The sequence below is a fragment of the Talpa europaea genome (genome assembly GCF_964194135.1).
Source record: "Talpa europaea genome assembly, chromosome: 11".
NCBI classification, from domain to species: domain Eukaryota; kingdom Metazoa; phylum Chordata; class Mammalia; order Eulipotyphla; family Talpidae; genus Talpa; species Talpa europaea.
Window position 1 is genome coordinate 1,086,735 of NC_140078.1, and position 11,879 is coordinate 1,098,613.

Sequence of the window (11,879 nt, forward strand, 5' to 3'; positions counted from 1 at the left end):
CACCACCACTGACAAGGTACAAATTTGAATGACTTTCTTTGGATAGGTCCTTAATGCAGGAGAGATGAGTGTACTTAAAAAATGGAAAGTGTTTGTTTGGATCTGACTTTGGCTTTTGTCTTGTTTAACTTATCTTGCATGACATATAAGATATATTTCTTCATGTATTACAAGGATTCTTTTTCTTATAGATTATAACAAATCAACAGAAGAAAAATCTCTTTAGTGATACTGATACAGAATACATTGGTGATGACAGCAAGACTGATATTAGCTGGCTCAGAGAATCAAAATCAAAACCACAGCTAGTAGACTATAGCAGAAATAAAAAGGTGACGAAACATAAAACTAGGAAATCAAGTAAGAAATCACTTTTCAAAGAAATGTTGCTAATGATTTTACCATTTTTAATGACAAAATGCTTTGGTGGTTGGGAAATATGCCTTTGAATGGAAAAAAGTACCCTTATAAATATGAAAAAGGAGTGCAAGCAGATACATCAAAATACTAGAATGGTGGTTTATTGTTTTGGTAATATGAATTTAAATTTTTTCAATAGTATCTTGAACTTACGTTATACTCTCATTATTTGTCTGTTCATTGCCTGCAATCAAGGAAAACAACCCAAGTTTGAAAGTCTCATTCCTTGCCACACCCAGCACACATACATTTTAGGAATTCATGTATATGCAATAAAAATACAGTGAAAGAAAAGTTTTCATATAACTCTTGCCTTTTCTTCAGGTAGTTTGAGGTATTGGTTCTTAGCTAATATAATGACCATTTTCTATAGCTAAACATCAGTATCAGTGCTACGAAAAAATTATATAGTCCATGTTTAAACATAACTCAGCTTTTTTTTTTTTTTTAAGGGAATCCACTTTCATTTTATTACAGGGTAGAAATAACAGGTAGTGTTTGGTAGTAGAAATAACCTATGTATACAGAGGGGACGGGACGATAGCTTAAAAAGTAAAAGGAGATGAAAATGAATTTTGGTATGGGTTTAGAAATGACAATGAATTTTAAAAACCAATCATACACCCGAAGAAGGGAAGCACAAGACAGAGAAGCAAGAGGTATCATACACTCAGGGAAGGCAGCATGGAGTGGTGGGGCTATAGATCTGACTTGGGAAAGAATAAAAGATGCTCCCAATCTAGTTGGAGGCCTGGGCTCGGAGGCCGTGTGTTGTAACCACCGAGAGGCGCATGCTCACGGAGCCTACTGGCTAGTGCCAAGTCGTGTGCCTGAAGACATCTATAGCGAGATAAGTGATTGGCAACCTTGGAGCAGCATTAAAGGCTAGAATACTGTAAATACTTTCAAAGTGTATCTCTGGAAAACGGTCTGCAGGTCAGTGTGTGCAGGGGGCTCACTGTCAGGGCCGGAGGACCTGCCTTCCGAAAGGGCCTTGCTGCTTCGGTGTGGGTGAGCCCACTGCTTGTGCTTAGAAAGGTGATCCCTTCTATGCTTAGAAAGGCAAGTATGAGACTTCACTATGAAATGATGCCATTACAAAATGCATTAACTTGTTTAGGGATACATATTTGTGAAGTCAAGGGGTCTTTTTAGGAGCAAGAAAATGAGAAACGGATTTCAGGGTGGTGATTGCTTTTTGACAGTGGGGAAGGGTGATCATATAAGAGTAAGAATCTACATAAGTAGATACGTTCTAGTTCTTATTTGAATGGTAGATCCATGGGTGTTAACTTTACAACTTACATTATGTTTTCTTGTACATTTAAAAAGTTTAATATAAAATAAAGGGAAAAAATGATAATTTACATTATACAAACACTGCAATAAGTTGCTGGCTTAGTCTTAAGTAGTTTGAAATTTAAATTTTGAATGAATTTAAAGAAATAATCTAGTTTTAATGCCAGTTCTTATCTATATGGAAATTACCACCCTTTTTTTTCTTGAATTGCAGGCTCTTCCTTGGAAAGACAACCAAAATTAAAAATGGTAAAACCAAAGATTTGTGTTGAACATCCCTTTAAAGTGATTATTTCTTGTTGTGCAGCAAAAATTCAGTTGCCATCTCAACTTTACCCATGTTATCAGTTACTTGTTTTCCATAATTGTTTCAGCTTTTGTACAATTCCCCCTCCTTTCCGAATCATGTTGAACATGGTTTTATGAATGCAGATATTTTTGATCTCTTGCTCTCTAGAAGAAAGTTGGAATGAAAAAAAAAATCCAGTCATTTAAAAAAATCAGTCAGGGATCCATTCATGTAAATACTTTGTGTATGTCTTAGCACAGAGTCAATTTTATAACAAATAACTGTATTTCTAGTATTGAGTTAATTATTTCTAGTATTGATCTAATACTACTGCTCAGGATTTTTTTCTCTTAAAGACATGCAGGGAAAATGTCATCAGAAAGATAGATGAGACAGTTCCAGATGGGAGAACCAGACTTCCACGAAGAGCTACCAAAACCAGAAAAAATTATAAAGATCTCTCCAATTCGGAATCAGAGAGTGAACCAGAATTTTCACATTCATTTAAGAAGAAATTGCTAGTGAAGGTAAAGCACTACAAATCAGATTATAATCATTTCTAGAAGTCTCACTTTTAGCTATAGAATTATTTTTGTAAATGTATCATATTTATCTTGTTACTTTTTTGGATTTAACCTTGCATATGAGAATACTTAAAATAGTTCTAAAAATATATCCTTAGGCAAAATAGTGTCAACATTTGTAATAAGTTGGCATTAATGTTACAAAACAGCTGTTTGATGCGAGTAGAATTCTAACCTTAAGAAAATGCTTTGAGAAGTATAGCCTTTTTCTTGAATGAATTCTAAAGCATTTGGTATAAGGCCTGTCATACACTGCCTCACTGCCCGTCTCTGAGCTTAGTATTTTGAAGTACAGGATCCAGATGACAATAATTTTTATCCTTTTCTTTAATAAGAAGCCCTTTTCCTTTTCAATATATTTTGATTAAGGCAACAACAAAGAAGTACAATGGCCCAGGTGCTATTCTAAGTACTCTACAGATTTGTTAGAATCTCTCAAGCACCACTGGGACTAGCACTGTTCCTGAGATCCCCTTTTACAAATGGGAATAGTAAGGCTCAGAGACAAAACTCACCAAGGGGCCCACAGCTAGGGAGAGCAGAGACTTGGCCTGACCTTTACACTGTGCTTATTTTAAATTATTGAACCTCCATCTCCCCTTACTGCCTCTTACCTGGAAGATTTTTAAGGACATTATAACTGACCTCCACATTTCATCAGCCCCTCATGCCACCTCTCATCTTACCTATTGTCAAAGAAAAACCCTGGAAATCTTCATGGAGTCAGACTTTCAAAGCATCAGAATATCTTCTGAGCTCGTTTCCCCGCTTCCCCAGTACATACGCAGAGCTGTCAGGGCTACATAGAATAACCTGTGACTCCCCAACAAGACCTGAGCGGCCTCCTCCCTTGGTGAGCCAGCCTCCTCCCCGTCCTCGGTGCCTTCCTTGCCTCTGCGCGTGTCAGGTCCTGTGAGATCTAGAAAGTGTTCCTGGTTGCCCTGAACTTCTTTGACTCCTTATTGCATTTTATTTGTATCTCTACATTATATTTATTATAGTCTGTGTTTATTTTCCTGTGAATTTATCTTGCGTCTTATTGTATATTAGGTCTTCCAAAGGTCATGTGGAGGCCCCTGTTACCCCTGTATGTGCTAATGACATTAACTTATTTATATGTGCAAGCACAAATCCACTTAAAGTTATCCATACATTCAGGAGAACAACCACTCCAGAAGCAACACCAGGAAACTGCCAGAGAAACAACAGAATGCCTTTCCTATGGAAACACGAAAGGAAGCAGCAGAATGGAACAGCTCCTCTGTTTGTGATCAGTGCCTGGACTTGTCTCCTGTGTCTTTATCCGGGAGTCCGTCGTCCATAGAAGTGATGAGATGTCAGTATCATTTTTTTCTCCTTTAGTTGAATGTTCAATAATAATTTTCTATTGCACCTAAGTGAAAACATCATCTGAAAGCTGATTTTGAGGTGTTTTTAAGATTATAAGTCTCAAAATGTCATCTTTAGTTAACACCAGTAGCTTCATCTTTGTTAAGTAGACTGCAGAACAGTGTTACTGTACCTGAAGATTTTTATGTCAGGAAGTTAAATACTAAATACTTGAATGTGGAAAATACTTGTTTTTAGAAATTTTAATGTGAAAGCTTGATAATTACGGGGATTTCTATTTTTTTCTTTTTTACATTTCATTGACAAGTCTGCAAGGAATAGCATGGTTAGTCTGTGGACACTCTTCTTAAGAAATTGAGATTTTGTTTTTATTTTAAAATAATTGGCCAAGAAAACCTATATCCTTTGGTGCTCTGGCATATGCCTACTTTTCTGGTATAGTTACTGTAAGAATAAGCTTATACCTTTGATGTTGTTTCAGTTCCTTTTAAGGACATTTAAAAACATTTCTAAGTGTCTGTCATTTCAGTTAAAATATGCCTCTTCTAAGATAGCTGTTTATATTTTTCTAGAGTATTATCCTAATGCTCAGGACCACTGTCATCTTAGCTAAGCACATACTCAGAGGACAGATGCACATGCCCTGATCTGAAAATTGTCTGAGAAGCACTTAGACTAGTTCAGTCTTGAATTTTCTCATCTGTATATGAAGGATTTAGACCAGATGGTTTCCCAAGCCATTTCCATCCATAAAGCTCTGTGACTTTATATAATAGTAATTGCTGTGATGTCAGAATATTCAAGATAATCCTTAGTGGATCATTGTAGTCAACTCATACTGCAGAGATTTTTGCTTGAAAATGTTCTGTAAGTTCTTGATGGTTACAACTACATTTTAAATCCAGACATAAGAATTTGAGGATTTGGCAAATTATTCTTAGAATTTAATCATGCTATTTTAAAAACAGACATCAATGATAATACCTGTCATCTTTGTGTTTCATGGAGCAATATAGGTATACAGAAAACAACAGAAAAAGATCTAAGTCAGGATTCTGACTGTATAGCAAGATCCTTATCATCTTGTTCAAAAACTTCACCTGAATCCTTGAACAGTAAATATGGAGTAGGAGAGCCAGTAAACTCATCCAACAGCAGTGAGAGAAATGTATGTACCCGGGAAAGCACCTTGCCAACTCCACAGTCATACTTTCTGGTAAGCGTACACATTGTTTTTCTTCTATTTGAAGGAGGTAAATCCAATCGTTTGCCTTCAGTCTTAATCAAATATACACTGCTTATCTACTTAGGTTTTGGGTTTGGTCTGGAAGCGAGACGGAAACTTACTGGTAAGTTAAATGACCTCAGTGATATTTACAGCCCGATAAGGGCAGAATGTGGTGGAGTGGGAAGCTGCTAAGAACTGCACATTCAGAAAGACCACAGAGGTGCTGCTTGATTCTTACACAGAGAGGTGCTGCCTGCTTGTCTTTCCGTCAGAACTACAGTTTGTTTCCTAGATTTGATAGGCTTGTTTCTGCAACACACGAACATTTTTCAGATTTCACCATAATTCAAAGCATGAACCTTTAGTTACTAAATCGCAAGATGGCAAGAATCTAGTTGGAAATGGTATGACTCTAACATTTGCTTTAAAACTAGTAGGTAAATGATGTACATTTTAATGTGTATTAAGATTAACAAATTTAATATGATGTATTGTTAGATACACTATTTGTTTCTTACTAAAACAGGAGGTAGTTAAAAATCTAACGTCTGCCAGGAGTAGTTTTCTATTTAAGTCATGGATACTTTGGTACCAGTTTACAAACCCTCCCTCACCTCCACCCCTCTTGTGGTCTCCGTGACGGATGGCTTCAGTGCAGGATTGGGAAGCAGTGACAAACTGCAGTGTCGTCAGTGTGCTCACAGTGCTCGCTGTGGCTGAGGAGAGCTCAAAGAGTGTTTTGAGTCAGACAGAATTCAGTTTAAATCCCGGCCCTGCTATCTGCTAGGGGGTGACATCTCGTAGGTCAGCGCCTACTGCTGCGCCTCCCTTTTCACAAGCATAATACTGTTAGCAGAGACTCAAGCATCATAGTCTCTTGATCTGTGCTCACCTCTGTATACAGAATTGAAGAGTGACCATTTAACATATCTGTAGCCAAACTAAAAACTTCCCTTAAAAGCAGCCATCTTCACTACTTTTTTGAGCAGAATGTTTTTATTTCTAAAAGGTTCTAAGATTATTTTAGGCCAATGATCTTCGAAAAGCACATTTTTCAAACAAAACCTCCAATGTATCAATCAAGTAAAAATAGCACTGTCCTGTTAAAGCAGTCTCAACCCTAGACTATTCAGCCTCCCTCTGCAAAAATCCCCAAGGCAAACAAAACCACAGAATGCAAAAGACAGGTAAATGTGGCAGTAGAGCCACTGAACGTCTGGTTCTTTTAAGAAGCATCTTAATTTAACAAATTGTTATCGGTAAAGAATTACTGTTTTAAAGTATGTAGGATGGTATGATCACAAAAGAAGTTGAAACTTTTACAAAGGGAAACGTAAGATCTTAACTAGGGAAGATACATCTGCTGATGTACATACTTGTAATTAGCTCTTTCTGCTTTCATGATTAAACAGGCATTTGGTTGTACTTTGATCATTGACAAAATTATACCCTGTAAAATATAAAAAGATGGAATTTTGGACAAAGATGGGATTTGACCCAGACCTAAACGGATAGATCTTTACAGACTATCTGATGTAGAACAGTGGCTGAAAGGAAGGGGCTGGAGAGGGACATGCATTTTCATGAAATAGAAAACTAATTTGGCTGGAATGGAGACACATTTATACTGAAACGGTAAAGCATAAGATGATAAAGACCTGGCTTAAATATATAGCGTGAAAGGGGTCTACATTTTTATTTTCTATGGCTCCCCATTTCCTGACTTAAATCCAAATCTTGGATTTAAGATTTGAATTAAGATTTGATTAAGATAAGAATTTGGATTAAGATAAGAATTTGAAAGTCAACAATAAAAAACAGCAATCTGAAAAAAAGAATTTGCAACATGCTGGCTTTGGGTTTCAGAAAGATGATCAACAGTATATACAGTAATTTTTTCTAATTTCTGATATATATTTTAGGAAAGTCATTCACCATCTGCATTATCCGTGTCTAGTGATGGAACAGAGAGAACACGGTGTGGCATGCTCTGTGACACTGCTCATGTGTTAGGTAAATACTGTGACATTTGTTGTGCCATGATTCAATTTAGCTAAGGTGGAAATGAAAAGTAAACCAGGAAAAACTTAATACCCGCTTGTTTAAAACATGCAATAATTAACTGAAACAGACTTTTTATATAAAAGCAAGAAGATATTAGGTGTTTTCCATCAATATTATAATACTGTTATTCATCTCTTAACTGCTTCTAAGGTCCCGCACAGCATCTTAGTCGCAAACGAATGTACACAGAAGACAATCTAAGTAATTCTGATGAAGTAGATTTGGAAGAGGTAAAGAGAATAAATTTGCTTCCCAAAAAACTGTCTAAAACCAAAGATGCAGACCTTCACACTGACAAAAGTACGTAAATTGTTTGTGTCAAATGTAATAATTATTTTGGAAAGTATTTTCTTAGATGTGAATAATTCCATCCACAAAACAAATCCCTTTCCCTTCCCTTGAGCACTCTGGATAAGTCTGGAAGGGTGATGCTCTATCACGAGCTTCCCTTTACATAAAGAATGATGCAGTGAGGATCTCATGTGCTCATAGGTCTCCTTCTGATCCTATTATTGATGACCACACTGTAAGTTTTACAGGAATATGAATTTACTCATAGATTAGTGTGTCACTGAATACTATTTTAAAGTTGTTATTTTTGCCTTAATGCCCACATGCCAAAAGGGTTTTTACATAAAATTAGGTCTGCATTTGATCATAATCCTTACATTACAAATAGAACTTAAATTATATTTTGCTCTGAACTTCAAGACGATTTGTAATGTTGCATACCTTAACTTTAGCTGATTTTCTTCCTTTTCTAGTGTCTGAAAGTATATCTCCATTATCAGTAAATGATTTTTCTACTCCTGTGGAGAAGTGGGGAAGTCAAATTTCAGATGTAGGAACGATATGTGAGAAGATCAATACTGAATTTCAGAGAAAATGTAGTGTGAGTTACCACTCTTTAAAACATGACGTGCCGCACAACAAAACCCCCGCTCATGAACGCGGCTTTCCTCACGTGCTGGTGAAAGACAGAATGGTTCGTGGGTGAAAAGTATTCTCTTGGGAGCCATGTTTCTCTTCTAAAATCTATGCATTGACCATATTCTGCTGCTGCTGAGTCTTACCTATTTAACATTTTTGATGATTGTTATTTTCTTTTCATGCCTCATTGTTTTTCTCTCCCAATGGTGACCGTTAGTGAGGAGAGTGTAGTTCGGTATGAGCGCCAGATAAGGAGATAGTATATGAACAGCTGCAGTCAGAAATCCCGTGTGCACTTAGGTGCCTTGGTAATTGAAACTCAGTGAGTTTTTTCTACCCATCTCCCATGTCTGCACTTAGGGTTCTCTCTGTTATCCAGTTGATATTTTTCTGCACTTGCCTTTTTCTTCTATTCAGGGATGAAGTTTGAAATTAAGATTATACATGTTTTTATGAAAAATAATGTGACTTTTAGCTGTGTTCCTTAAGAGTTATCACCACTAGCCTGTTTGTCAGCAATGTAGAGTGAACACCATCACAGGGTAACCTCAGTCACGCCTTCTGAAATTATGTGTTAACCAGGAATTTAGAACTGAAGATGTGTTATTTGCATTCCATAGAAAAGTTTTTCTCTGACTATAGTGTTTGTTAGATCATTTTGTAAAAATTTTTTGAGTTTAAAGTGAGTGTTTTTCTAGAACCGCCAGACGATAATGGAGTATTTCTCTAAGCACTCTTGGAAAACGCTTTACCATCATGTGAAAACAGTGAACCATCAAATTCAGGAGCATAGGTCTGTAATGGAAATCTGAATTGTATATCTGAATTGTATATACTCTAAGTGCTATAATTTTTTTATCTCATTTCATTTCTTTAATAGGATTAAAAAACTTGATAAATTCCAATTCACTATTATAGAGGAGCTGGAGAATTTTGAACGAGATTCACAGTCCTTGAGAGATCTGGAAAAGGAGTTTGTGGTTGGTGCTCTCACAGCCTTGCTTTTAAAGACACTGAGAAAACTTTGGTTAACCTTCTGCTTTTAGAACACACCATATGGGAGAAAGACTGAAGTTTAAATAAATCTTTAAAAAAAATTGCATGTTATTTATGCACACAAGAACTAGGGTGCAAGCCAGAGGTGCGGGGGGGGGGGTGAGAGGACTCCCCAGGGTCAGAGTGGTAAGCAGAACAGGCGGTTCCACTGCTGGGGGGAGCAGTGGGTGAGACAGGAGAGGTCATGTGGGTTCAGCTCCCTGGCTGGGGATTGAATGTGTGTTGCAGTAGCTGCCGATAGCTTGATAATGTTGTGTTTTTAACCCCTGCCCCACCAGGAAGGCCCAACATTCAGTTTAACAGAAAAGAATATATAATACCTATTCTTAGCAGATAGCCAGCTGGTTTATGTAATACTGGAGTTGCATAAATACAGTAACCCCATGTTTAACTAGTTTGTATTTTAAAATTTAGGACCTCTGGGAAAAGATATTTCAGAAGTTCAAAATTTATCAAAAAGGTGACCAGCAGAGGTGAGTATGAATAGAATCTCTAAAATAAGTTTAAAATGAGTTTGTTAATTAACAGTTACTTTATATTTTAAATTATATATAGTAGCAATTTAATTCCTGGTAAACACAAATGTAACTTTCATTATTTGACTTGTTAGGCTGCACCTTTTGAAAGCTTCATTGGAGAAAAATGTCTTCTATAACACTGATTATGAAGAAACTATTTTTACATCTGAGGTATAAATGTTATGTTTATATAATCTCAATATCGGTTATTCTAACTTGTTTTTTTGCTGTGAATTTTTCCAGTAACTTTCATGAGGGAAATATGTTTATTTACAGATGTGTTTGATGAAAAAAGATATGAAAATGCTGCAAGACAAATTTCTCAAGGAAATGGTAGGTCAGCTGCTGGGTTTGTGCTTCTCAAGTCGATTAATCAATCCTGCTTTTGTATCGTCTAATGGGAAGTTCTTTTACAGATTTTTCTTTGTGGAAATTAGAGTGGTGGTTTTAGCCTGGAAACTTATAGTTCTTTAAAGTAGCGGATTCACACTAAATAATAGGGGTGATTTCAACAGTCACACCTGTTAGAATGGTGCAAGCACTGTAGCTGACTCTGTCCTGGCACGCTTTCTGAAGCAGCAGTGTCAGGACAGGGCTGCCCAGGAGGAACTGTTGTCTCCTCAAGACTTCGTCAGCAGCAGGGGTCAGAATAGCTGCCTTTCCAAAGGGCTAGTAGCCAGAGGCGCATTCTGGGGGGTGGCCTCGGGGTGAGCGTGTCTCTCACGTTTCCTCCAAGATGTTGCTTAAACATCTCCTTCAGCACTAGTCTTTTATAAAGGTAATTTATATACTTAATGCAAACTTTTCTTCGAGTTTCATTAATTTGGGATTTAAGGATGGGTGCTCCTTTCTCACTTCCTTAGCATAGTCTCAGCGGCTGTCAGAGTTCCGTAGACACCCACCGCAGGCGACTGGGTGGCATGAGCATTGGTGTGCAGTATCTCTATGGGTGGCGTTGCTAAGATTGGGTACCTAGTAGCTTGATGTTTCCACTGACCATTCAACTTTTAAGGTTTTTTTTTTTCCCCTTGATCGTAGCAAGAAGAGGAGCTTCTTAATGTACGCAGAGGACTGATGTCATTATTCTTGACTCATGAAAGAAATCTCAGTGTGTGATACAAAGATAAACACATAACTATACTGTGCCCAAAACTAAACTATGCTATTTTGTTAGAGAAAAATGTATTACAAATGAATACAGTTTAGACTAAATAAAATTTAGCCACACACTGAAATATGATTTAAAATGTTTTCCTGAGTGTAACTTGGTTCTTGAAGCTATTGGAGATTATATTTTTCAGTTACGCCTCTAATGTCTCAGATGGCATGGAATACTCTATTGCACTATACTATCTAAATATCTGTGTTCTAAGAAGTTTTGACAAGTATATTTTTTAAGAAGTTATTTTCCTTATTTTGTCAACATTGGGCCAAACATCTGATGTGTAATTCAAGCAGCCTCGTGGGCTCACAGTGGTCTAGGTAAGCAAAAGAAGACCCTTTGTATCTAAGCTGGTGCTATAATAGAAGTTGAACAAGATTTATTGATTGGAAATAGAATCCCCACTAGCCTAAGAAAGTGGCATCTCTGCTGTTACTACTCACGTAGAGTCCGTGTCGCCCTGTGAGACTGTAGAACTAACCCTGTAATGGCAGACCTCCCCATTTGACCTCTTCCAAGACGCCTAAATCATCGTACTTCTTACCACATACCGTCTCGCCCAAGTGCCCGTCTCCTCGCTGCTCTTCCAGACCCATCTGCTGTGCCCCTGAGTTTCACTTTCCACTCATCACCCAAACCTTTTTCTTCCCAACTTCAACTTTTTTTTTGCTCATGCTTAATTACCCCTCTTGTTCTTCCTTCCTCATTCTCTTACTAATTCCTACCCCTCATTCCTCAGCCTGAACATCACCAGCGGAAAATCTCGATCTTGACTCTGCCCTGTTGGACATTCACACATTTCTAGAGTATCACTGCATCTCAATTCCTGTCTGCTTAGTTCTTTCCGTTTCAGCTGATGACCTCACCTCCTACTTTTCTAAGATCTGACATGTTAACTGCATTAGTATCAGCATCTTCTCCATGTTCCAATGGCAGAGTCACTCCTTTGTCTAAGGGTAGCCCCCCAATAGTGCTCAGA

General features: G+C 37.3%; 1 protein-coding gene across 1 annotated transcript in view; it reads left to right on the plus strand.

Annotated features, from left to right (window-relative positions):
* SYCP2 (synaptonemal complex protein 2) overlaps window positions 1–10,854 on the plus strand; it is a gene marked incomplete at both ends in the record, with an annotated part of 45,254 nt that extends 34,400 nt beyond the window's left edge. The window contains 12 exons of the mRNA XM_084246595.1: window positions 192–360; window positions 1,934–1,968; window positions 2,365–2,535; window positions 3,751–3,928; window positions 7,385–7,534; window positions 7,999–8,126; window positions 8,863–8,957; window positions 9,045–9,144; window positions 9,635–9,693; window positions 9,831–9,909; window positions 10,015–10,071; window positions 10,777–10,854. Coding sequence (XP_084102721.1) covers window positions 192–360; window positions 1,934–1,968; window positions 2,365–2,535; window positions 3,751–3,928; window positions 7,385–7,534; window positions 7,999–8,126; window positions 8,863–8,957; window positions 9,045–9,144; window positions 9,635–9,693; window positions 9,831–9,909; window positions 10,015–10,071; window positions 10,777–10,854 — 1,299 coding nt within the window. The remainder of the gene's footprint in view (window positions 1–191; window positions 361–1,933; window positions 1,969–2,364; window positions 2,536–3,750; window positions 3,929–7,384; window positions 7,535–7,998; window positions 8,127–8,862; window positions 8,958–9,044; window positions 9,145–9,634; window positions 9,694–9,830; window positions 9,910–10,014; window positions 10,072–10,776) is intronic.
* Window positions 10,855–11,879: the final 1,025 nt, after the last annotated feature.